Raw genomic sequence first — 25,501 nt, 5'->3', positions numbered from 1 at the left:
TAAATAATATTAGCTGGTTATTCCTCTTTAAAAACATGTGTTTTCTTTCAATATCATGTAAAAGAATCGAAATGGATAACATTTCGTACAATCTCTGCAGTCTGCACATGATATATCAGACAAGACAAGAACCACTGTAACCGAAATAACAGATTCATTTACAACTATTAGTGATCATCTCCACCGTCTCTATCGTTCTGGATGGCTGAGGTATCTCCAACATGTGTTGGGTTCCATGGAGAACCATCCATCTCAGGAGATGTCTGAACACATTCCAGCATGGGGCACAGTGGCGGATGTAGACAATTTTTTTGCTGAGGACAAATTACCGATAAACATAGAAATTAAAGGTAGAACATGATTTTAGTAAGATTTCAGTAAGGGAAGATCACCAAATATGAGTAACATTATAAAGAATTTAAAATTTTATGGGTGCAAATGTCACCTTCTTGCTTCACCTAGATTCACCGCTGCTGGAGCATATAATTGCATGGTCATTGCAGGGTTCTCTTAAATATCTTATTTAAAAGACTGTTTTTAGTCTTTTTAGTTAAAGTTAAAAAAACGGTTTTTATATTACGTTAAAAACTCTACCGTAAGAATTCTATCCTAAAAGATTATAAAATAAGTTTTTATGACTAAAATTATACACAAGAAAAAAATGACCAAATATATTATTAAATATAATAAAGTAAGATACCCTTAATAAAAAAATACATTTCCTTAATGTTTTGGTAACTCATACACTTTCATAATATCAATACTATTTGTGCATGCATATGTTCGTATGTTATTTGTATTTTACTATTTTGTGTCATTGGTTCCGATAGGCTCCAGTATTTGTATGCGTGCATGTCCCTTTTAAGAAAAACAATACTAACGAAGTTCGTTTTATATATTTTGTTATATGATTTGTTCTTTGTGTTATGGGAAATATATGACAATGAAAGAAAGGAGAAGACTAAAAAGCTATTTGAACTGATGTTTATGTGCATTCGGCTTCAATTTAGCTAGTTTATTTACGCTACTGCTGCTTTATTTGCTTGTTTCTTGTATAGAAAAGACACCCTCCTTTAATAGGTTTAATACAAACGTAAATGCTGCATGTTTCTTCAGCATATATATACATACTTTTTGACAATCTATATTTACATCGATTGAGACAACAGAGTTCCTCTTTTGTTGCAAGAACTAAATAAAACCATTGAAAACCATCTCAAAACCATTGAACCATTGACAACAGAGTTCCTCTTTTGTTGCAAGAACTAAATAAAACCATTGAAAACCATCTCAAAACCATTGAAGTGTCCAACAAAGTGAAAGCTAACAAATTCCCGAATAAAACTCAGAACCCTAGACTTAAACTGACTGAGACCATTAAACATTCAATCTAGCCTGTTCTAAACAATTAAAAATAATTTATTTTGCTAAAGAGGAACTTAAGCTTCCCAAACAACCAAACAAAAAACATAACGAAAGAAATATTGACACGTTCTGCTTTTTCTTCCATGTCTTCTCTTTGACATCCAGGAACCATGACCAAACTGGGAACACAGGTACAATGCAAAGGCCAAGGATCCACTACAGAATCCAATCGGGTTTTACTGATTAACTTGCTATCCCCAACAACATAGATCCAAGCCCGGCCATTTACATCGCAAGAACACACGACCAGCCTTTTACCATCCCTTCTATCGTCAATGAAGTAACTCGGCTGACGATAGGATTGTGTTTGTACTAAATACGGCAAGTTAGGGATTGACACTTCCATGAAAATAATCCATTTCACATCTCTACTATACCCTTTATCAATCTTGTCCTTGGCCACCCAAATCTGAATCTTCTTTGTTACATGGCACTGCTTTAACAACGAAAGCCGATCTCCTCTAAAAACCCTAAGGACAAGAGCATCGCGATGATCGTTCGTCACACACGGTAGATCACAAAATTTTAAGTATCTTCCGCTCCGAAAATCGAATCTTACTACTAAGAACAACGAGGGATGACTGTGGTAATAAGCAACCCAATACAATGTTCCATTCAACGATACACCTCTTGTCGAGTGCATAATGATAAAAGTTTGAGGCGGTGCTTCACGTTTTGCCTGTTGCAACACGTATTTCCAAGTATCGGTAGCAAGGTTATGGATTCTCCATGCAGTGGTAGAGCTTATATTATTTAGATAAAACGCAACGGTTTTATAAACAATTTTCTTACCCATCCTATTATCATCATAACCTATGCCACGAAATTCTAAACTAGGTTGACTAACCTCGGCCTTGATGCATCTATTTTGTCCTGACCACGGGTTACAAACCACAGCTCCTTCTTTCATGCCACATAGCAAGAACCCATTGCAATCGACCAAGTCATTAGGTTTCTGATCTTTTAAACCGGGGGTATCTAAGGTTAACTCACGCACCTCTATCTGGGGGTTCAGGCTTACCGAATAAACCTTGGATTTAGTCACTAGAATAAATTGAAAGGTCATTTTGTGGTTGTTGATGAAAGTATTGTCGTCGAAGAGAGTGTTCCATCGTTTGCAAACGGTTCTGAATCGGATAAGTGGTTTAGGAGGGACACGAGAGAGGATCTCTTCCACCAACTCCCATGGAAGCTTCTCCTTGTTCTCCATAATAGGGTTTTTGTTGTGTTTTATGAGTCGCTGCTTTTTCAGATTGACGACTCTATTCTTAAAGAAAAACATTTCTTGTTTTCTTTTACATCAAATCCGGAGTTTACAAAACAATATTTTGGCATATACGTTAGATCCCCATATTCTCTCCGTTCGTTTTTATCGTATGTTTTAATTTATTTCAGAAAAGAGAATATACGACCATCCGTTTACAAAAAAGAAATATATACACGACCTTTGATCAAAAAAAAATTATATACACGACCATGCCTACCTACGTGCATGGGCTTTTTCTGAAACTTATGTTTTGTTGAGATCTTATAAGTATTTTCAAGAATCACCAGTAATCATCTTTTTAATTGTGAAGGTGATAAATAAGTTATACCTTTCAGTAAAGGCAAAGATCAAACTTGTAAAAAGAAGATGAAACTTGTTTCTGAGGCAAAAAATTAGTGGACAATATAGACTTGCATGAGAACGTTGTGGTGTTTTTCTGCTAGTAGTAAGAAGATGATCGCATGTTCGATTATGTATTATATTTCTCCAAAAAAAAAATGAAAAGGTTTTCTTGAATTTTGCGCACCATATGTGGTGGAAGCTTTTCAATATAGAAAGTTACCCAAAATACTTTTAACCAAGCAGTGATAAGCTGATGGTATTCTGTTAACGCTTGGCGTAAATTTGTCGGTTTTGAATTCGAATCCCGATTCCCGATTGAAACTAAGTTGTTGCTACTTAGCTAGTGCGAACTTGATTTCAGTCCAAATCATGATTAATATGATGGATTGTAATAAACGATCGATCTATCCGTTATGACTAAATAGAAGGTATTCAAACTCGGATCAAGAAGTATGGTATGTTTTTGGATTATTCCATTCTGGTAGCCTATACTATAGGGTTTATAAAATAAATACAGGTGAAACATAACATGCAAAAGCTCATCTTGTTTCAAAAATAAGGCATCTTGTTTTTTTTTTTTTGAGCAACAGGCATCTTGTTGTTTAAATGTTGTAAAAACTCTACTTTCATTTTTCAGAAATGGTATCGGAAATTAAAAGTAAAAAAAAAAAAAAACTCATCTTGTTTCAAGATATAAATAAATCCATTTTAAGACTAGTGCGAAAGCTTACTAATCCAAGTGTAAAAGCTAGCATATTAAACTGAATTCGTTAAACATAATTTTGTTTGCTCCAAAAAATTATAAAAGAAACCATTCTGACAAAATAAAAGCAAAACAAAAACAAAAAGGAAACTTAGCAAAATCTCTACTTCCAACAAAGAAAGTTGTTAAAGAAAACCACAAAACCCAAATCAACCGAAGCTTCTTCAAGAAGCAAACAAGAAGCTGAATGTAATGAGATGAAACTAGTCATTCCGCTTCTTCTCTTTTACCTCCAGGAACCGAGACCAAGCTGGGAATAAAGGAACAATGCGTAGGCCAACAATCGACACCATGATCTACTTTGGTTTTACTGATCAAGTTATTGTTCCCCACAACATAGATCCAAGCCTGACCATCTTTGTCGCAAGAGCACACTACAAGCCTTTTATCGTCGATGAAGTAACTTGGCTGTACCAAATCCGGCAAGTTAGGAACTGACACTTCCATGAAATTCATCCATTCCACATATCTACCATCCTGTTTATGAATCTTGTTCTTGGTTACCCAAATCTGAATCTTCTTTGTTAGATTGGATTGCTTTAACAACGAAAACCGATCTCCCATAAATACCCTAAGAACAAGAGCATCATCATGCTTGTTATCCTCACACGGCAGATCACAAAACTGGTTGAATGTTTCCTTAGTAAAATCAAAGTTAACTATGAAGTACAAGTACTTGGTTTCGTTATAAGAAGCAACACGATACCAAGTTCCATTCAAAGACACACCGCTGGTACTGTGCATAGTAACAGGTCTAGCTTCCTCAGTAGTACTATTACTACTAGTACCACTAGACTTAATCACACCTCTTTGTTCCTTCCATGCGTCGGATAAAAAATCAAGGGTTTTCCAAAATGTCTTTAGAGGATCTAGTTGCCTCCAATGAGTCCCAATGGCCTTGTAACGGTTATCATCATCATAACCTATGCCACTGAATAGAAGACCACTATGGTCACCCTCGTGCTCGACCCATCTAGTCTGTCTTAACCATGGGTTCGAAACCATGGCTCTTTTACCCATGTCACATAGCAAAAGCCCATCGCAATCCATCAAGCGTCTAGGTAACTGAGGAGGTTCTAAAGCAGGAATATCTAACGTCAAGTCAAGCACCTCGATCTCTGGATTGACGCTCACCGAATAAATCTTGGATTTGGTTGCTAAGATGAATCGATACGTCATCTTGGTCTTGTGTTTTTTGATGAACGTCTTGTCTCTTAAAAGAGCGTTCCATTGTTTGGAGACGGTTCTGAACCGGACAAGAGATTCAGGAGGGACACAAGAGAGGATCTCTTCAGTCAAATCCCATGGAAGCTGCTCCTGGTTAGCCATTAGGGTCTTTTGCTTTCAGATTAACTACTTTGCTGATTAAGCTTTTTCAACTAGGGTTTCAACTGTTTATTCCGTAAACATATCCGTAGAAGCCTAATGAAATTGTTAAAGATATGTACATACGACTATTAACGCGCGTATCTAGTTAGGAAAATTAGTAAATCTGATAATTGAAGCAATGTGTGTTTTAAAAAAAATGAAAAAGTATAGTAAATGTATATCATGACTTGACAAAAAAAAATGTATATCATGACTTATGGGGTTTTTAACCTTTTTAACCATTATATAAGACTTAATTAAGAGTGGTTATATATTTTGAATCCACATTGCAGGTTTAAGTACATTTTGGATGATTTTGGAAATTCTGAAGCATAAGGAGAAGTGATGCTTAAAAGACCAAGTTGGAATTGAACATTGTATTTGAAAAGTTAATGATGAATTTTTTGATAGAATTACTAGCTAGTGTAATCTTATATTCTTCATATGAATTTTTCTTAATACTCCCTCCGTTTCGAATTATATGTCGTTTTGGAGCAAAATTTTCGTTTCAAAGTAAGTGTCGTTTTATGATTTCAATGCAAAATTTATTGACTTTTTAATCTATTCTATTTTTCTATTGGTTGAAATCTGGTTAGTTGTATTGGTAATGATGTTTTTATCTAGTAAATATACAAAATTAAATGTTTTATTAATCTGTGTGCCGAAGTCTAGAACGACAAATAAATTGAAACGGAGGGAGTACTAGATTTGTCTTGATAACTTAAAATCTAGATCTTACTATGGTAGACAACAAAAAATGTTATTAATTGCCTGAATTAATCTCAATTAATGCAATTAGATTTTTTTTTTGGCATCTAATGCAAATAGATTTGATTTATGGATTTAGTGAGCTTATCAAACTTCATTTTGATGATTACCGGAACCAGCTCTACAAACATGGGCCTTATCCCGGGTCCCATCCTCACTAGGAATATTTCCAGCAATTTCAGTCTTCACAAGTTTGGATTACCTATTTTGGAGAATACCAAACGAAGTGGACTCCAATTATTTTCCTTGGATTATGTGGTATATCTGGAAAAATAGAAATGATAAGATTTACACAAATAGAAATGGGAATCCGCAGGAAATACTACGGATAGCGGATCTTGAGGAAACACTTTGGTCAGAGGCACAGTTATTGATACAAAATCCTAATGGAAATGTTCAGTTTCCTCTCGATTGGCAAACTTTGGGATATACTAGAGTATGCTTTGTCGATGGATCTTGGAAGGAACAAGATGTATTTACTGGACAGGGATGGTATTGCCGAAAGATAGATTCAGAGGACAAGATGATGGGGGCAATGAATCTCCGACGTAGCCTATCTCCTTTACACGCAGAATGTGAAGCGCTGATATGGGCAATGGAGTGCATGAAGACCCTGCAGTTCTCAGATGTAGTTTTTGCTACGGATTGTTCTCAACTGGTGAAGATGGTGTCCTCACCTGAAGAATGGCCAGCTTTCACTACGCATATGGAGGAATTTCGCCAATGTAAGACGTTCTTCTCTAATTTCACAATCTGACATATTCCAAGGGCGCAAAACACTATGGCGGATAAGCTTGCACATGGTGCAAGGAGTTCACCTTCAGCTATGTTATATGTCGACTCGATACCTCCGGTTTGGCTTTCTGGACCGGTGGAATCACGATAGATTAGTAAATTGTTGTCAAAAAAAAAAAAAGATGATTACCGGAACCGACTGAATTCACAAAGAGATTTAGAACTCCACAGTGTTACGCAAAAAATGAAACTGAATGGAACTAAGAAAACGAAAGTGTTTTACCTCTCTTCGCGATGGGTGTTGATCGATAAATCTCAATGTGTGCTTTATATTTTCATTTTTCTTAACCTGTATTTGCTTTAGATCTATAATTATATCCCTCTTTAAATGCATTTTCTGCATGTAAAAAATCGAAAGCGGATGCATTCAAAGAAGAAGAAAAATGGATAACGTTCCGTACAATTTCTGCTGTCTGCATATATGCTGAATCAGACAAGAACTTTTATAACCGAAATAACAGATTCATTAACTACTACTATAAATGCTCATCTCAATGCAGAGAAGACTCTTCTCTATGCATGCATACAACGAGATGTGAAATGATTGTAATCAATTGAATTACATGAAAGAAACAGAAATCAAAGGACAAGGAAAAAAATTAACGAATTGGGATGTAATGAACGGACACCATCAGCCCTACTGAGTCTCAACGGTTTTGAAGAGTTTCAATTGCCTTCCTCCACTGCAAAGCTCGCTGTTTCGCGTCTTCAATTGATAGAACCTTCTTCGGCTGCCAAATCAAAATCAAACAGTCAAGTTTCATCTCCTAGAAAAAATAAAATAAATAAAAGCCTGGTGAGATGCGATTGGAGTGTGTGTGTGTGTGTTAGTTACAGTGCAAATCTTGAAATGGGAAGGACTCGAGATTTGAACGTTGAGGTCGTTGGAGTTATCAGACCAGATGATATTCCCTTTAGCAACAAGCTTCGATGGATCCACGTAGATCAGTCTCGGTTTGCTGGTGAGTATTAGCTGCACTTTCTTGCTAGTGATTTTCCGTAGCTTCTTCACTGCTGATATCATTATAACCGATTCACCAGGTTCAAGAAACTGTTGCCTGATATTATAACAGAACCGAGTTAGGACTTTTTGAAAGAAAAAAAAAACAGAGATGAGTAAAAAAAGCATAGTAGTGTCTCACCATTTCGAATCAAAGGAGTCTATGGAGGCAATCCTTGTTATGGAACCAGAGGATTCAGAAGTTGAAGAGAGGCCATTGTTCTGCATCGCTGAGGTATCTCCAACATGTGCTTGGTTCCATGGAGAACCGTCTCTCTCAGGAGATGCTGACTGAGACTGCACAAGAGAAAACTTGATCAAGAGAGACAAGAGTAATAATATAAGATTAGAATATAAGGAGGTAGAATACCGAAGGATCTGGAGCTAGTTTTGGAGGAGTTTTTGATCTTGGTTTTTTCCAGTCCACTCCTTTGAAGAAAGGATGTCTCTTGAGAGAAGCATAACCTTCTGGTCCAGCTCCTGGTCTTCTAATTGGATCAGTATCCTGAAAGAGAGATTACCAAGAGCTTCAAGAACTTGTTGTGTTTGTTCCTAATGAACAAAGGACTAAGCATAACTTACCAGTAATCGGTCGATGAGGTCTCTTGCTGCTTCTGAGAAATGGTTTGGGAACTTTATATCTCTCGCTATGATTCTTTGGAAAATAAGCCATTCACTTGCATCTTTGAATGGAGAAGTTCCTGAGAGCATTTGGTACAGAGTGCAGCCAAGTGCCCAGAGATCGTTTCTGTTTGAAATTTGTTTCAAGTAAAGAGGCATTGTAGTAATCCACAGAACCAAAAAGATTCATCACATCTGTTCTTAACACAAGAGTCTTTACCCGAAAGTTGCTGGAGAGGAGTTGAGAACTTCAGGAGGAACATATGCAGCTGTTCCGACAAAAGTGCAGGCCTTATCATCTGCAATGACTCACCACCAGTTTTACAGACAAGCTTTACAAAACAAAAGGATCTGATCTGACCATACTTATCAATAACTAAGAATAAGAATATATAGGAAAGAAGATGGAACTTACCAGAAGCTGCAATGGGAAGTAGAGTGATCTGGCTGTCTTGCATTGGCTTAACACTACCAAAATCAGCAATCTTAATGTGTCCATCTGAAGTCAGTAACAGATTCTCCGGCTACTCTCATTCAAAACCCAAGTTTAGCAATATTGACCTTGCTAAGGTGATATGTTAGAGAAAGAAGCTATTACCTTAATATCTCTATGTATCAGTCCCATAGTATGTATATACTCAAGAGCATCCACAACCTCTGCCCCATAGAACCGAGCTTCTTCCTCTGATAGACGACCTTTCTGCCAACAAAGAAAGAACCATAAATGCAACTACATTTTGAGAACATGAATCAATCTCACAGATTCTAAATAGTAGTAATCTTACTCTGGTGATTTGGTCAAAAAGCTCCCCACCTTCGCAAGATTCAAGCGCCATGTCTATAAAATGAGACAATTATTGGTCAAGCACAGAGAGTGGGTGGGTGGGTGGTCTATAAAAGAAAGAAACTAGCTTTAGCTTTTACATAGAGAGAAGTTATCTTGAAATGTAAAGAAGAGTTTGACAATCCCTGGATGGTCAAGTTGATCAAGAACAATCCTCTCAAGCTTGACATAAGCTGTTTTATTCTCCTTGGTGATAAACTTCTTGTCCATGATCTTCAACGCATACACGCCTCCTCCATCCTTCTTCTTCTTTGCCCTAACAACCTTGAGTTCATTCAAATTCATCCATAAGCCAAACTTATTATGTAAAGCATCGATTTTTTTTAGCTAGAAAGCATATCCAGATTCATGACCAAAAAAATCAAACCTTTGAATAAGAGCCAACGCCATAGATCTTGTCTAGCTCGAAATCCTGGATTGTGAAATTCTCCTGAGGAGCTTTGAATGCGAAGCTCTTGCTCCTGGATATGCTGCCTTCACCATTCCCTTGAAGGGCAAGCTTTGATTCAAATTCATTCTCCATTGTCATCAACTTTCTCAATGAGACCCATCAACAACGGGAGGAGACACGTACCCACATTGGATCTATCATATATGATGATGATCTTGAAGAAGAAGAAGAAGAAGAAAGGCTAGAACTTTCTCAATCCGATGAAGAAGAAGAATCTGAGGAATGATGATGACACTTTCTTCTTCTTCGTCATCTTATCTATTTTTGATATAATAATTTTATATCATTTCTATTTTTATTTCATTAGTTCAACATGTGAAACACTTATGTTTTTTTGCTAAATCGTATAATGTAAAGTTTCTCCTAATAGAAAACATTATTAGGAGAAAAAGAAAAACTAGAACAGTACTAATCTTCAGACATCACTTTCAGTTTGTTCTGGCAAACCTTTTCAAACATGCGGGAAGCTCTGCCGCAGCATCATCTTCACCACCTATTCTTCTCTTCTTACCTGCAGCGCTGTGCTCTTGCTCCGGGAACGTCCTCTTTACATTCTCCACCAACTCCTTCTTCTTCTTAGTCCTCTTACTCGGTTTGTTCCTTCCTTTAGTCTTCTTCTTCATCTCAACGCTCTTCGCTGCTTCTATCGCCACCTCTTTCTCAGCTTCCACCTCTCCTCTCGTTGGCTTCTCCTTCCTCCTCGAAGGTCTCATGGCACCTATCTTAGAAGGATCAAGCATGATCGTCTCAGGCGGGAGCTTATCAAGAAGCAGGTGCACTTCCTTCTCACGTCTCTGTTTCGACGTTTCAAACGGGTTAGCCACCCAAGAATCGAAGTTCGGTTCTCCAGACCCTGGTATGAGGACGCTAGACCAACCCATCGAGTGGCCAATCCCGAGAACATCCTCGTACGGTCTGAACATAACCTTCTCGATCTGGTAGCCTTTCACCATCGAGTGGCTCATGTATCTGCTGTAAGCACCGCTCGAGTCTCCTAAAACCTGAACAAACGATCCGGTTCCAGCTGCTAGCAAACCTTTCTGGCTGAAACTCAGCGTCTTGGCGTGGAAGCCGTGAATGGTCTGGACCTCCTCGAACTTGCGCAGATCCCAGATCTTGACTTTGCGCTCTTTGCCCGATGTAGCCATGAGATGGCCGTTTGGATGGAAGGCGAGAGAGGAGACTGGACCAGGGTGACACTGCATCTGGACTAGAGGTGCTTGGCTAGTTGGTTTCCACATCGTGACGGTTCCACCAGAGTGTCCCAAGGCGACAACACCGTTGTAAGGGTTCACTTCCATTACGTCTGTTCTGCCTTTGCCTGTTCGGATACTAGCTACCATGTCACCGTAGGTCACGTCTTGGTAATGTAGCTGTCCGATTTTGTTCACTGATGCAAGCAGGAAATGGTTCTTTAGGAACCTGAGTCTAGCCACTGGACCACGTTCCTGAAAGTAGACATAGTTTGAAGTCAGTAACCAAGAACATCAAGGAATATGTTTCTTCCTTTGATCCACAGAGTTTTCAATGAACAAATCAATAAGCATCACCTTCAAACAGTGGAGCTCAGTTCCATCTCTCCCATAAATATAAGCATACCTGTCAAAAAAAAATCAACGAGTCCAAATATTAGACCAAGCACCATCCAAGACTGACATAGCATAGAGAAAGTGATGTTAATAGACGTGAAAACAAACACACATACTTCTTCTGGGCAGCTGCAAAGAATTGGTCATTGTGCAGGAATGCAACATCACGTACTGTTTCCCTTACCTGCAAGATATCATCCACTTCTGCTAAGATCTTAATCATATATGAAATCCATGATCAAGATTATTATGATATTAAAACCGACCTGGATCTCTTTAATTAGGTTCATATTCATCATGTCTACAAGAGCAAGGTGGCCTTTGCGACCACCAGCTAGCATATGCCGTCCACTTGCAGTAAAATCAAGTTTGTACGGCCCAAAATCTACCATACGTTCACCGGGTGTCAGTAAAATGAATCGGAAGAACACACAACAAAGTAACCTAATTACGAATTTTACAAACATTAAGATATGATTTTCCCCTCTGAGAAGAAAGAAACAGTTATTCATTTACCTGGGAGCACAATGTCATATTGGTTTCTTGAGCTTAATATATCTACTTCTTTGGCGATATCTGTCTGCTTGATCCGCCACGTCTTCTCTAAACCATCAGTCTCCAAGTACCCTGCTGAAGCCGGCAAGAGCCACTACATAATAAACCAAAACAGATAACAAGACAAATAATTAAGAAACAGATAACAAACCAAAACACAACTGTTGCTTAACGCCAAGTACTCATCTTGTGGACATGATCTACACAAAGCTGACTGAATTGAGTAAAAATAAAATCTTACCTTCTCGATCTTGGCAGCAGCTTTTGCAGACTTCCCATACAATTTCTCTCGTGAAGCGAGTTGAGTCTTTAGCTTCTTGTCCTTCAACGTCTGCAGAACAAGAAGAAAAAGAAAAAAACACTCAAACTTTCTGCATTTCACCAAAACCAAAAAAAAAAGGCACAAATAATAATCATTTACCTCTAGATTAGCACCTTCTCCTCTTAGATACTTCTTCTCTTTAGCCTCCAACTCAACATCCATCTCCTGCACACAAAGAAAAGTTGTAAACTTTACTGAAACCCACAAAAGAGTAAAAGTGTTTTTGCAATTGGTAACCTAACCTGCTCATCAGGAGTCAATACCACCTTCTCCATGAGATTGTTATCCTCTAAAGCGACCTCCATCTTGATTCCCTTTGTAACCTAAACCCGAATCAGACAACTCATTACACTTTCTGTCAATTGAAATCTGAAAAGGGGAAGAGCTATGGAAGATGGAGACAAACCTGAGAGAAAGATTGAAACTTTTGAATTATCTTCACCTGAGAGGCGTTGTGAGCTTTGAGATTTGGAGACGGCGGCGCTGAGGAAAGTTCAGAAACAACGACACACGACGGTGGAGATTTTAAGAGGGTTTTAGCAGAAATATATAACGTGTTAATTGAGGAAGAGCTCCGACATCGAACCTGCGCTGATTGGACTGACTTTGAGGGTTTTGTGTAATTTTTTAGGGTTTTACGAAAGAAATAGCAAATCATAATAATAGTTACGAAAAAGGGAAAAAAAGAGAGAGATAATTTGAGTGGGCCTGGAGTACTCTTAACTGGGCCTAAAATGGAAAAAGAAAGAGCCTAGCTAGACCCACGAGCTAGTTTTATTAAATACAGAAATAAGAAAGTTGTTCTGTATTATACCATTTAATTTATTTTGTCAAACTTAATTAAAACCCCTTGAGACAGTGATTACTCTTCTACAGTTTCAGATAGGTAAATTGCATGTTCGCTTGAAGCAATTTCAAGGTATGACTTGTATGTACACTCTCTTGCATTAGTCTTCCCGTCTCTTTTTTTTCTCATACTAGACTTTTCTGTATGTTTCATGCTGATAATGCTATGTGTCATCTTTTTTTTTTTTTGGTAAAATGTTAAGAGCTATGTGTCATCTTGGATTCAATACCAAGATGATAGTTTGATCACACATCTGGAACAAACTGAGTGGCTAGTTAACTTAACATTAATGCTTTCACCAATTTGCTTGAAAGCGATCCTCTGATGGAGAACCGACCTATATAGCTATTTTGGACCTGTATGACAAAATGTTTGTTATTAATTATTGTTAGTTTTTTTGTTGTTAACCAGCTCAAAAGGCATTGGATTCCAATATAATTATTTGCTTGATTACATTTTATACTAATATAGATAATATTTTCAATATGCAGTGTCAACGCTTCCTAGTTTCCTTGAAATCTAACATCTTCCTATAAGTAGATTAAGAAAGTACGAGTTTTGTTTTTGGTAATTATAAACAAATCTTGGTCCCGCATGTGACTGCTGGTTTGCTGGTCCGGTCAGGACTCAGGCGGCCTGTCTAGAAATCATATAAATTATGTAACAACTACTGCTATATATCAGCAACCTAGCTATTGCGATATAAATTTGCTTGGTTATATAATTAATGCAGTTGATATCTATCATCTATGTTAATTTTAATTTGTGTGATCGATACATTCGTTCATCTTTATAATAGGGAGACAATCGAGTATGAAGTTCTATAAACCAGCCAAGGGAGAGCCATCTGCTCCTTATCTTTACTTTTGGTTTCGATTGGTATAGTCTTTGGAAGTTTATGGTAGTTGATAATTTATTGTTGCATAAATCTAGGTATACTAGTGTATTTAAATAACAAAAAGAATACATGAATGAGTTCATGATTTGGAGGCCATGCACGTTACGTTTCACTTGCTTTCTTTGTCTACATTGTACATTACAACATATAAAATGCTAAAACGGTGGTGAATGCTAATCATTTATGTTATTTTGATTAAAAACAGAAATATTCTGGAATCCTATGTAGATTTGATCGACTATATGGATTTGCCAAAAATAAAATAAAAAAGTCATTCTTATTGTTAAACTCAAGCAAGTACTGAATATTTTCTGTGTGTTTATTCATGAGCTTCGAGCTCGATATATATACAAAGATACAAGATAAGCATAACTTCTACCGACTTATATTAGAGAGTATTTATCTCTAATATTTACATGTTTATCTCAACTTAAACCCATACTTATCCCAACACTCCCCCTCAAGTGGGAGCATTGCAAATGCCCAACTTGGACATAAGAAAATTGAACTGAACCTTCCCCAAAGCCTTAGTTAAAACGTCAGCAAGCTGCTCCTTAGTGCCAATATAAGAACATGTAATCATCCCTGACTTCAAAGCATCCCGAACTCGATGACAATCTATCTCAACATGTTTAGTTCTCTCATGGAAAACCGGATTAGAAGCTATATACAGCGCAGCCTTACTATCACAGAATAGCCGTGATGGAGTTCTTGGAGCGAAGCCTAGATCAGTCAAAAGCTGCCGCAACCATTTCACTTCACGCGTAGCAATCGACATTGCTCGGTACTCTGCCTCTGCTGAAGAATGAGAGACAACATTCTGCTTCTTTGTCTTCCAGGAAACCGGTGATCCTCCTATCATAGCAACATACGCAGTTAGAGATCTCCTTGTCAACGGACACGCCGCCCAATCGGCATCACAATATATGGACAACTGTAAGTCATTCTCAGACTTGAGCAAAATCCCCTGTCCTGCAGTACCCTTAAGAAATCGCACTACTCTGTACGCAGCTTCCATATGCTTCTCTCGAGGCTTCTGCATGAACTGTGACAATATGTGAACTGAGTAGGAGATATCAGGCCGAGTATTTGCCAAATAAATAAGCCGCCCAATCAGTCTTCTATATCTCGATGGTTCCTTAAGAAATGCACTATCATCTGTTGCCAAACGGTGGTTCTGTTCCATCGGTGTCGCGGCCGGTGCTGCATCTATCAGCCCTGTCTCCTTCACTATATCCATTGAATACTTCTTCTGACTCAACACAAACCCTTCTTTGCCTCTAGCTATCTCTATTCCAAGAAAATACTTGAGCCTCCCAAGATCCTTCATGTGAAAACACTTCCCGAGATACTGCTTAAACTTCTTAATCTCATCACCATCATTACCACAAATGATCAAATCATCAACATAAATCAAAACCCTCATCTCCACGCTACCGCGTGAGTACACAAACAAGGAGTAGTCAGAGTATGACTGATAGAAACCCGCACGAACAAGTGCCTTTGTGAGCTTCTCGAACCAACACCTAGGCGCTTGCTTTAACCCATAAAGTGACTTATGTAACTTCAAAACTTTGTTAGGCTCAGAATGTGTAAACCCTTGCGGAAGCTTGATGTAAACCTCTTCATGTAAGTCACCATGTAAGAACGCATTGTGCACATCCATTTGATGTACTTCCCAATCATTTGCAGCAACAACCTTCAAGAGGCTTCGTACAGTCGTCATCTTTGCCACAGGAGCAAAAGTCTCATCATAGTCTGCTCCTGCTTTTTGCCGATTACCCAACACAACCAGTCTTGCTTTGAACCTCTCAATCGTCCCGTCTGCATTGTATTTAATTTTGAACACCCACATTGTTCCTAGAGCCACACGACCAGGCGGCAAATCCACTACACTCCATGTGTGAGAAACCTCAAGTGCATCTACTTCCTTGTAAACCGCCTTTGTCCAACGCTTATCTCTCATGGCTTCTTGAAAATTTCGAGGCTCAGATTCGGTACACACAGCTGCGACAAAAGCTTTGTGTCCAACAGAATATGTTTCATCAGAAATAAGCTCAGTGAGAGGACATAAAGTGTTACCTGTGACCGGGTCGAAATATACACTGTAGGAGTGATCAGAGGTGAGAACGCGAGGGGTACTATTTCCACATATTGCATTGTAGATGATGTAGTCGTTTAAACGAACCGATGGTGTCTTAGCTCGCTGTCCTCTACCCATAGAGGCCTCTGTTTCTACAGCATTTTCTGAACTCATAACTGCCTTTGTCTCAGTATCAGTATTCTTCTCATTGCTCACCTCGGGTCCTACTTCTATCACTGCAGGGTCGTTGGAAACAGGATCAACACCCGGTAGAACATTAGATGTTGATTGACTACCTTCGTCAACACTCCCCCTGTTTTCAATACCTACTGTTTCATTAGTAAGAAACACGTCCTCAAAGTTCTCTGCAATAACAGGTGATGGAGATACTTCTGATACTTCTTTCGCATAAGGGAACTCCTTTTCTTTGAAAATAACGTCTCGAGATACAAAATATTCTTTCTTCTCTAAGTCATACAAACACCATCCTTTCTTCCCGTAAGGATATCCCACGAAGACACATCTTCTACTCCGCGGTACAAACTTGTTTTTATCTCTTAGTTGCTTGTGAGCAAAGCAAAGTGATCCAAAAACTCGTAAGTCAGAATACGATGGCACCGATCCAAATAACAGCTCATGAGGACACTTCCCACGGAGTACTCTGGTTGGAGTAAGATTTATTACACGAGCTGCTGTAAGTACAGCTTCTCCCCAGAAACTGATCGGCATACTTGCCTGAAAAAGCAGAGCTCTCGCGACATTCAACAAGTGTCGATGTTTTCTCTCGACTCTTCCGTTCTGTTGTGGCGTCCCTACACAGGAAGTCTGGTGTACTATCCCTTTGGTCTTCAAGAACGAAGATAAACACATGAACTCGGTGCCGTTATCACTACGGACCGTTTTTACAGTTTTGCCGAATTGGGTGTCGACGTAGGCACAGAAATCTTCTACTGTTTTCTTTACTTGTGACTTCTCAAGTAACAAGAATGTCCAAACTGTTCGTGAGAAGTCGTCTACGATTGTTAAAAAATAAGAAGCTCCATTAGAAGCTTTGACCCGATATGGTCCCCATACATCAATGTGAATCAACTCAAAACAATCTTTCGTTTTATTAGAACTTTCAGAAAACTGATCTCTTGTTTGCTTAGCCTGAACACAGACTTCACATGAATGTAAACTTTCAGAAACACCAACACCAGAAAATAAATGTAAAGACGACAAAGCAGAAACACCAGGATGCCCTAACCGACGATGCCACAACACTGAATCTTCAACCTTAGCAGTCTTGTTTACTCGTGCGGCTCTGACATCCGTAAAATAGTACACCCCATCGCGTTCTTCACCTGCTCCAATCAGTGTCCTCGTACACCGGTCCTGTAACACACACAATGTATCAGTGAAAAACGCGAAGCAGTTTGAATGCTTGAGCAGCTTAGATACTGATATCAACGAGCAATTCAAATCTGGAACATATAACACGTCAAGTAAAGAGATACGATCAGACAATCGCATGACCCCAACTTTATTTGAAACTGTGGTGCTACCATCAGCAAAGCCCACGTTACATGGAGCAATATCTTTGAGATCAACTAGGAGATTAAAATCCCCTGTCATGTGGTGTGATGCGCCTGTATCAATAATCACATCACCCATATCCTTACCAGACAACTTATCGGAAGGATTTGACTTGCTGTTAATGATCTGAGTTATTGCTCTCCACTGTTCTGGAGTCAACTCAGGTGGTCCTGAACTTGAAGCGTTTGCTGTAGTTGCATATGCGGAGGTAACTTGTCCTCTTCCTCTGGACGAACTACTCCCGCGACCACCTCCTCTAGATACACCTCGAGTTCCTCTTCCACCTCTCTCAGTGAACCACTCGGGGTAGCCTATCAATTGCCAACAGGCTGACTTCTCATGCCCTGTTCTCCCACAATTCGAACAGGTTCTGTCTCGACCTCTGTTTTGTGACGACTGTGAGGCGTAGTCATCAGATGTTCCTCCTCGTGTCACATTTGTCTTGTTCTCATCATTGTTACCCTCACGTCTAGTTGCAAATCCCACAGCCTCCTGCTGTTGTTCTCGGATCTTTGCAGAATTTAACCGATCTTCCTCACGTACGATCTTGTTGTAGACTTTTCCAAGATCAGGAAGTACGTCCGCCTCTATGATCGCAGTAACGATATGTCCAAATCTGGACTCATCTAACCCCATCACAAACTGATGTACTCTCTCATCTTCTCTTTCCTTCTCGTACACGGCAGCTGCATCGCAAGTACAGGCTGGTGGAGGTCGATATGTTTGGAGTTCTTCCCACATCTTAGCCAGACGACCATAGTAGTCAATCACCGCCTGCCCATCCTGTCTGCACGAGGCTAGTTTGGACATCAACTGATGCACTCTCACCTTGTTACCAACCGAAAACCTCTCTTTAAGATTCTCCCAAAGTTTCTGAGCGTCTGTTATAAAGGTCACTGTAGACCTAACTCGTGGCTCGATAGACGTTCGTAACCACCCCACAATCATTGAGTTAACGCTGAGCCAAGACTCAAGATCAGCGTGTCCTTCTGCTGGCTTCTTCAACGTCCCATCAATGAAACCAATTTTCCTCTTGGCTTGGAGAGCATTCATCATCTCCGTAGCCCATTCATTATAATTCTCTCCCTTTAACAGAACTGAAGTAATCAAGGCTCCAGGATTATCAGATGAGAAAATCGAATATGGTGAGGTCGTCCCCTTCTCTCCGGACACGCCGGCAATAATACCCTTATCATCTCCCATAACTCTGTCGAAGATGAAGAACTAGTGTTTTATGAGAATAATATCGAACAAGCAACAGATCGTAATTTAATGGATCTATTGCTCTGATACCATGTTAAACTCAAGCAAGTACTGAATATTTTCTGTGTGTTTATTCATGAGCTTCGAGCTCGATATATATACAAAGATACAAGATAAGCATAACTTCTACCGACTTATATTAGAGAGTATTTATCTCTAATATTTACATGTTTATCTCAACTTAAACCCATACTTATCCCAACACTTATCAATTACGTTTGTTTTCTTTGTAACCCACATGTCATAGACTATGACTATGACTCATAGTGATTCTAATGCCTACGATATACAGTTTGTTATCACCCTTTAGTGTAGGACCATAATGGTTCATACCTTGAAAATGTGTGAGAATACTTCCTCAAAACTCAAGTTGTAGGAATTTTAATATTATGAATATAATATTTTTTTTCCTGAGAGTATATAAATTTTGATTGATTTACAAACGTATTATAATCCAGGAGTCTTTAATCTGATTCCTTGTCCTCTTTGGTTCATGAATTTTTCCATTTATAGGAGATATGTAACCATTTGAAACAAGATCTGCTCTGAATTGATTAAAATACAATTTCATAGTAGAGTCTGAGTTTTCTTATTATTATTATTAGATTTTTTATTATACTGCATTTTAATTTTAAAGAACTGTTTTAGAGTTCAGACTTCCATCCAGATCACTTGTTTTTTTATATTTCCCGATCCACTGTCCACTTAAGAAACTAGAATCTAAATTTAGTTGAATTTTAGACGGCTTGGTTTGGACGGTTCAAACAAAATGTATAGATGGACCACCGAAACTTCAACATCGTGTGTAATTGATGTATTATAAATGCTACAGATTGTTTGATTGTGATTGTATGGTCTCATAGCCTCACAAATAACATCGGCTTATCCTAATACATCTCTCTGCTCAAGCCTCCCTTTGTGCCTAAACCAAACCAAAAACGTGTCAATGTCTATAAACCAAAAAAAGAAGTTAACAATTACCAAAAGAAAAAAAAATGAGAGTAAAAAAATGAAAGGTTGACAAAAACAAAAAGTAAATAAAGCAAAGACAAGAGATCGCGATCTCCTGCGAGAGAGATCATTTAGATCTTTCTACTTCTGTACTTTTTTATTTGGATATTACTGCTGACTTACTTCCACAGTCTGATCTACTCTATATCTTCACATGCACTCCGGTACGTGGCATGTCCAAAAATTGTCATACGTTGCCGTATATCTACACATCATTTGTAATTTTTATATATACATGTTGTACATCACGCAGCGCAGCTAGTGTATATGTACAGAGAGATCAAATCTAATTTCAAATACGACATAGCATAATGATGACAAAAAATAAGAAGTCCAGGTAACAAAATATAAACTAGAGCTAAATCGACCAAAAGGTCCAAAACGCAACCACTATTAGGAGTTGAATCATAATCATCTACGAAAATAAAGAGTAGCAAACTCATGTTACAGAATAATTGTTATATGGCATGTAAGGGATTGTATTTTTAATATTATTAATCTCGGCGTGTAGAACGTTGCGGGCCCATCGTATCTCTTGATTTCATAATGTCACAAAAAACTATACAGCTTCTCGCATTGGACACTTAGTTGATAAATATAAAAATTACAAACACCGATTGCAATCAGTTGTTTTTTTTTTTTTTTTTTTTTTGAGAAAGATTTTGCAATCAGTTGTTTACAAAAAATATAATGATGCATGAACTAGAGTTTAAATCTAAACACATGCCATGTCTTTACATTGTAATAGGTACAAGACATATATTTAACTAAACTTATGTTTGAGATCTAAGCTACGACGTTGATCTAGAATTTGTATATATTTAAATAAAATTTAGAATATTTTTAATGCCACACTATTTTTTACTTTATAATTTACATTAAAATAAAGTTATTCTATTATAATATAATTTTTGTTTCAATAGTACATTCTATAATAAAACTATTCTATAATAGATGGAGATATATAGCTAGTAATGTCATTTTTAACTCTATATTTGAAGTTAAAAAATGACATTATTCTTTATCTTACTCTATAATAGAGCAATTCTATTATAAAATGTATTATTGAAACAAAAATTACTCTATAATAGAATTACTATACTTTAATGTAAATTACATAGAAAAAAAAGTGTGCTATTGGAAATGCTCTGATTTAACCTATAGTAGCATTACTATTATTTTGATGGTTATTATAGTTTTTTTCCACACGTCTTTAGATGGGAGACCCATGGTACAAGAACACCATGAATTTGCGTTAGTTTCATTTGCCTTGGCCCGCTAAGACCATCTACAATGGTGGATCTCTAATTGGGGTCTTAAAGTTGTTAGAAAAAAATTTAGCTGTTTTTGGAATCCTTAGAAAAAGTGAGTCCAATGGTGGATTCTATTTTGGAATCCTTAGAAAAAAAAATTAATTTGTTTTCTGGTGATGGCAAGATATGAATTAAGGAAACAAAGAGAGTCATTAAGCTCTTAACCAGCAAAGCAAAAGGAGATAGTTTCATAGCTAACACACGCTTGAACATAAACTTCAAAGCCATATTTGAAAATTCGTTTGAGTAGATTACACCGACATAAGTTTGAGTGAACAAAGACGTTACACATACTTGACATGTCCTACAAAGGAAAAGAGTTGAGCATTCTCCTAATTCATCCGTGAGCCAGAAGCAATGTGACCTGCAGAACAAGACAAAGCAAGCAAGTTAGTCCAGAAGCAATGTAGTAAAAGATAGAACAAGAGAAGACCAAAAGTGTACCATTATTGTTGGTCGTCTGATCATGACTATCATCATTGATGTTGTGAGATGATGCTGAAGTATATTGAATGTCACAGCAACTTGGTCCGAAAGCTGTGACATGAAACACCATCTCTCCTTCATGTCTGAAAATGATGATGTCACCAATCTGCAGGTCATGCCCGTCTGCAAAGTCTTTCCACCCATCTGTGAGTTTCAAGCCGTCTACCTTCACTAACCAGGTTTTAGCGGACGCATCTGTTCTCAGTTTAGCCGTCTTGATGTGGTCGTTACTTTCTTGGAGATGCTTCGCAAAGAAAGCTATAGGAACGCTCTGCACCAAACATGCAACAAAAGTTAAGCAAAGGAAAACACTATAATTGAATGGCAAGAAAAGAGTTGAAAAGAGTACGAGGTGAGTGTGGAAGCCGGGAAGGAGAGGCTGAAAGAAATGTGGGTTGGTAGGAGCGTGAAGAGATTGATCGGCCATTGTTGAACACCTCAAGAGATAAATGTCTCAAGAAATCACTAATGTTATAATCCTGAAAGAGAGAACAATAGGAACGAAGTTCGACTCAGATTGAAACAAAAGCAAGGACCAACATGTGAACACATATGACTAATCTTACAACCGATTGAATCAGAACACATATGACTAATCTTACAACCGATTTAAACTAACAAAACAAAATATTAGAAGACAAAGCAACAAAAGAGACTAAAGGAAATCGAATTGAAACCCTAACTACATCGACTGAAACCGATAAGGAAATCGAAGGTATAGAGGGAGACGAGAACAACAACGAAGGTAACCTAACCTTTAATCTACCACAGAAGAAGATGACGGAAGAGGAGGATCAAAGATGGAGAGAAATCGCCTTTTCGTCTCCAACTCTGTTTTTTTTATCGCCTTCGGTCGCGAATATTTTTTTCCCAGCGTTACCAAACTCGTTTGCTCGCCGACCCAACCATCACACGCCACGTGCACTAAGGACTTGGTCCTTCCAAGCCTTGTTTACGGACCGATCCGTACCGATCCTTGTCCATTTCGCATTTTTAATCAGTTATATTCCAAGGATTCGGCTACGGACCGCCGTTGCGGATACTCTAATGACTGTGCTTTGAACATTTAGAATTTAATTTGTCTTTTGTATATTTGCGAAAATCTTAGTCTTCCCAGAATTTCGTAACGTTTTTCTTATCATTCCAAAAATACATTAGAACTAAAGTTACAATAGTCATATACTAAAGTTTACCATGAAAGTTATAGAGGTTTTATTCAAAAATAATAATTATTATAATAGAAATGAAATCCTAATGTTTTGAAACAAACATTTTTTGGTCTAATCAAGTGATGAGTTTTCGACAAATTATTCATATAACTGAACTTAAAAGATTCTGACAGCTAATAATATAGATTATCATGAACTCTTTCTTTTGTATTTTAATTACCTTTATTTCACATGTAATGAAAATAATTGTCAATATTTCATTCATCGTATAAATCACTATACCTTAAGCACCGTAAAAGTTAAAACATTGTTACATTCACATGATAAGATCATGTGCATCAGCAGTGTGGTTAATGCTTATCTACGCGTCTGATTTTATACCACTTTGGGTTGGACACACCCCACTCTCGCATTCTTTCTCATTCACGTGGATTATATACTATTGTCCGACAGTAAATTTACTACTTTCATAAACCTAAAAAAACTGTCGATCGGTTTACATAGACACTACCACAGCATGAAAATAAATTTTTTAGTTTATCATATTTTCGAGATAAATTAATTTTGGTTAGCTTATAATTCTTTTATTATGGTAATCACGACATCAAATCCGTTTTATTGATAAAATCATAGAGACTGAGCCAGGGCCGGCCCAGAGGGGAAGCCACCCAAACCATCGATTAGGGCATCCAATTTAAAGAGGCATATTTTCTACAAATTTTTGTTACTATATAGATAAAAATAATTTTATAAGATTTTTTAATTAAAACTATACTTATTGGACATTTTTACTTATGATATTTTGAAGGCATAATTCAAATACTGAAAAATTCTTTAAAATGATATTCATTCGAACATAAATAGTGGTATTTTACTTATGGAATTAATATTCTACAAGAATCAATGTCACAATAGATTAGAAAACCTACTATAATATTTTTTGTTAAAGAATGAATGTTATATGACAATATAAATTATTTAGTGGGCATTTTTACTTATGATATTTTGAAGGCATTTTTACTTATGATATTTTGAAGGCATAATTCAAATACTGAAAATTTCTTTAAAGTGATATTCATTCGAACATAATTAGTGGTATTTTATTTATGGAATTATTATTCTACAAGAATCAATGTCAAAATAGATTAGATCGCCTACTATAATATTTGTTTTTTAAAGAATGATTGTTATATGAAAAAATAAATTATTTAGTGTGCATTTTAGAATATAAGAATATCGATCATCACATATAAAAAAAAATTAAAAGGTAAAAATAGTTATTAGTAGTATAACATGTTATTTAAGAGATTACCTAAATTGATTTTGTTATCGATCAAAACTGTTATAAGAATTGACTATATTTATTTAATGAATGCTTTTACATGAAAAATGCAAAAAAGTATATTTTAATGTTTATATTTACTGTTTTAGTTCAAAAAATTTAAATTACTTTTATATTAGTTTTTTTTATAATTTCAATATAAATATTAAAAAGTATAGTTTTAAAATTGGATTAGAGCATTGTTAAACGTTAGACCGGCACTGGACTGAGCATATAAACTATTTTAGTCTTTCTAAGACGCCTCACTATTTCAAAAAGTGTTATCTTTAGTTAATCTATATCTTACCCACGTATTTCACTGCAGTGCTCCATTAAAACTCGTTTTATTAAAGTTGTTATTCAGAAAATTAGATTAAAAAAACTTATTAATTTTTTTTAGCAAAAAAGAAAAGAAAATTAGATAAACCCTATCAAAATGGTGAAGCACATGTTCTCCGGTTGTACATGCATACAAATACAACTATAGAAGAGTAATATATCATCATCCCTTCCCTAGCTAGTAATACTATTTTTTTTTCTAAATTCGGAAATTACTTCCATTCTCCTTCCCACATATATATTTACATTGCTTATCTCCATTTTTTCAATCATGTCAAAAAGTAACTCTTGTTTTCTAAATACGACATTCTAACTTTTAAGCGTGTGTATATACATGTATGTAAAGACACAAACACATATAACAAGCCCCTCTCAACCTCACTTCTCCAACAAGTTTTCTACATCCACACAAAAAAGTTCTCCAGAACATAAGCACACATTTAGAGACATGGATGATCTTGAGTTATTACAAGATCTGTCCAAATTCAACTTCCCAGCAACCATCAAGACCCCATCTAAAACCTCTAAAGACAACAAAGACGGCGATGATGACAACGACGAGGGTTTTAGCTGCAGCACACCCACATCTCAAGAACACAAGATTCCTTCTGTCCACGATTCTCCACCTCCCCCGCCGCGAAAACCTCGTGCACTGCCTTCAAAACCGTCGCCAACAGCGGCTCTGATGATCAGATCGTGTAAGAGGAAGCTCTTAGTGTCCACTCCTGAGATTATCATGAACAAGGAAGAGATTGACCGTTTCTTCTCCTCCGTCTATAGTGAACACGTCGACGACGACGAAACGGCGGAGACGTTATCTTTGTTGTGCGCGAAGATGAGCCTTTAGTTCAAGATTTACATTTCTCTACAGTTTTACTGGAAATACCGTAAACTCATTATAGTATAAATTTAAAAGCTTCTTAAAAGTATTTTTAATTTATAAAATGGATGGATAATTTTCTGCAGCCGCATATTAATTCCGCATGGAGGGGTCGTTGTTGTAAATTCCGTAATAAATGAAAATTTAATTCCGTTTGCCAAGTTTCATAATAATAATTGGGATATTTATGTCATTTCTAAGAGACA

General features: G+C 37.2%; 5 protein-coding genes and 1 pseudogene across 6 annotated transcripts; 1 reads left to right on the top strand and 5 right to left on the bottom strand.

The window, feature by feature from the left end:
- Window positions 1-1,272: 1,272 nt before the first annotated feature.
- LOC108857964 (putative F-box/kelch-repeat protein At1g32430) lies at window positions 1,273-2,707 on the bottom strand. Its single transcript, XM_018631964.2, has one exon. The coding sequence runs from the start codon at window positions 2,705-2,707 to the stop codon at window positions 1,409-1,411; it is 1,299 nt and encodes a 432-aa protein (XP_018487466.2). The 3' UTR covers window positions 1,273-1,408.
- A 1,100-nt stretch (window positions 2,708-3,807) lies between these two features.
- On the bottom strand, window positions 3,808-5,205 carry LOC108857963 (putative F-box protein At1g47390). Its single transcript, XM_018631963.2, has one exon. It carries the CDS (start codon window positions 5,124-5,126, stop codon window positions 4,005-4,007), a length of 1,122 nt encoding a protein of 373 aa, XP_018487465.1. The 5' UTR covers window positions 5,127-5,205; the 3' UTR covers window positions 3,808-4,004.
- A 1,867-nt stretch (window positions 5,206-7,072) lies between these two features.
- On the bottom strand, window positions 7,073-9,867 carry LOC108805274 (3-phosphoinositide-dependent protein kinase 2). The gene is made up of 11 exons (XM_018577276.2): window positions 9,561-9,867; window positions 9,274-9,457; window positions 9,135-9,187; window positions 8,948-9,049; window positions 8,765-8,873; window positions 8,570-8,648; window positions 8,311-8,476; window positions 8,099-8,233; window positions 7,871-8,025; window positions 7,564-7,786; window positions 7,073-7,459 (listed from the first exon to the last, which is right to left on the bottom strand). Exons 1-11 carry the CDS (start codon window positions 9,720-9,722, stop codon window positions 7,376-7,378), a joined length of 1,452 nt encoding a protein of 483 aa, XP_018432778.1. The 5' UTR covers window positions 9,723-9,867; the 3' UTR covers window positions 7,073-7,375.
- Window positions 9,868-9,914: 47 nt separating this feature from the next.
- LOC108805273 (probable U3 small nucleolar RNA-associated protein 7) lies at window positions 9,915-12,773 on the bottom strand. Of its 2 annotated transcripts, XM_018577275.2 has the most exons (10): window positions 12,697-12,773; window positions 12,517-12,593; window positions 12,353-12,433; window positions 12,210-12,275; window positions 12,030-12,119; window positions 11,750-11,882; window positions 11,500-11,618; window positions 11,350-11,417; window positions 11,195-11,243; window positions 9,915-11,092 (listed from the first exon to the last, which is right to left on the bottom strand). In XM_018577275.2, exons 3-10 carry the CDS (start codon window positions 12,413-12,415, stop codon window positions 10,073-10,075), a joined length of 1,608 nt encoding a protein of 535 aa, XP_018432777.2. In that variant the 5' UTR covers window positions 12,416-12,433; window positions 12,517-12,593; window positions 12,697-12,773; the 3' UTR covers window positions 9,915-10,072. The 2 variants fall into 2 exon arrangements, with proteins under 2 accessions (XP_018432777.2, XP_018432775.2); XM_018577273.2 differs by having other exon boundaries at window positions 12,517-12,754.
- An 8,458-nt stretch (window positions 12,774-21,231) lies between these two features.
- LOC130512473 (B3 domain-containing protein REM7-like) lies at window positions 21,232-22,607 on the bottom strand. The gene is made up of 4 exons (XM_057010518.1): window positions 22,342-22,607; window positions 21,936-22,065; window positions 21,545-21,857; window positions 21,232-21,464 (listed from the first exon to the last, which is right to left on the bottom strand). The coding sequence occupies exons 2-4, from the start codon at window positions 22,011-22,013 to the stop codon at window positions 21,433-21,435; spliced, it is 423 nt and encodes a 140-aa protein (XP_056866498.1). The 5' UTR covers window positions 22,014-22,065; window positions 22,342-22,607; the 3' UTR covers window positions 21,232-21,432.
- Window positions 22,608-24,734: 2,127 nt separating this feature from the next.
- On the top strand, window positions 24,735-25,300 carry LOC130495268 (cyclin-dependent protein kinase inhibitor SMR1-like; annotated as a pseudogene).
- Window positions 25,301-25,501: the final 201 nt, after the last annotated feature.

This window comes from Raphanus sativus, chromosome 5, assembly GCF_000801105.2.
Source record: "Raphanus sativus cultivar WK10039 chromosome 5, ASM80110v3, whole genome shotgun sequence".
In the NCBI taxonomy this organism is placed as follows: Eukaryota; Viridiplantae; Streptophyta; class Magnoliopsida; order Brassicales; family Brassicaceae; genus Raphanus; species Raphanus sativus.
This window is presented reverse-complemented; position numbering and strand designations above follow the sequence as displayed.

Coding starts and splice junctions, on each gene's coding strand:
- LOC108857964 (XM_018631964.2), bottom strand. CDS start 2,707: ATGTTTTTCTTTAAGAATAGAGTCGTCAATCTGAAAAAGCAGCGACTC.
- LOC108857963 (XM_018631963.2), bottom strand. CDS start 5,126: ATGGCTAACCAGGAGCAGCTTCCATGGGATTTGACTGAAGAGATCCTC.
- LOC108805274 (XM_018577276.2), bottom strand. CDS start 9,722: ATGACAATGGAGAATGAATTTGAATCAAAGCTTGCCCTTCAAGGGAAT. Junction 8,874..8,947: donor TGATACATAGAGATATTAAG/GTAATAGCTTCT, acceptor GAATGAGAGTAG/CCGGAGAATCTGTTACTGAC. Junction 8,649..8,764: donor ACTTCCCATTGCAGCTTCTG/GTAAGTTCCATC, acceptor GAGTCATTGCAG/ATGATAAGGCCTGCACTTTT.
- LOC108805273 (XM_018577275.2), bottom strand. CDS start 12,415: ATGGAGGTCGCTTTAGAGGATAACAATCTCATGGAGAAGGTGGTATTG. Junction 12,276..12,352: donor TATTGACTCCTGATGAGCAG/GTTAGGTTACCA, acceptor CTTTGTGTGCAG/GAGATGGATGTTGAGTTGGA. Junction 11,619..11,749: donor ATATGACATTGTGCTCCCAG/GTAAATGAATAA, acceptor AACGTATGGTAG/ATTTTGGGCCGTACAAACTT.
- LOC130512473 (XM_057010518.1), bottom strand. CDS start 22,013: ATGGCCGATCAATCTCTTCACGCTCCTACCAACCCACATTTCTTTCAG. Junction 21,858..21,935: donor CCGGCTTCCACACTCACCTC/GTACTCTTTTCA, acceptor TGTTTGGTGCAG/AGCGTTCCTATAGCTTTCTT. Junction 21,465..21,544: donor TCAGACGACCAACAATAATG/GTACACTTTTGG, acceptor CTTGTTCTGCAG/GTCACATTGCTTCTGGCTCA.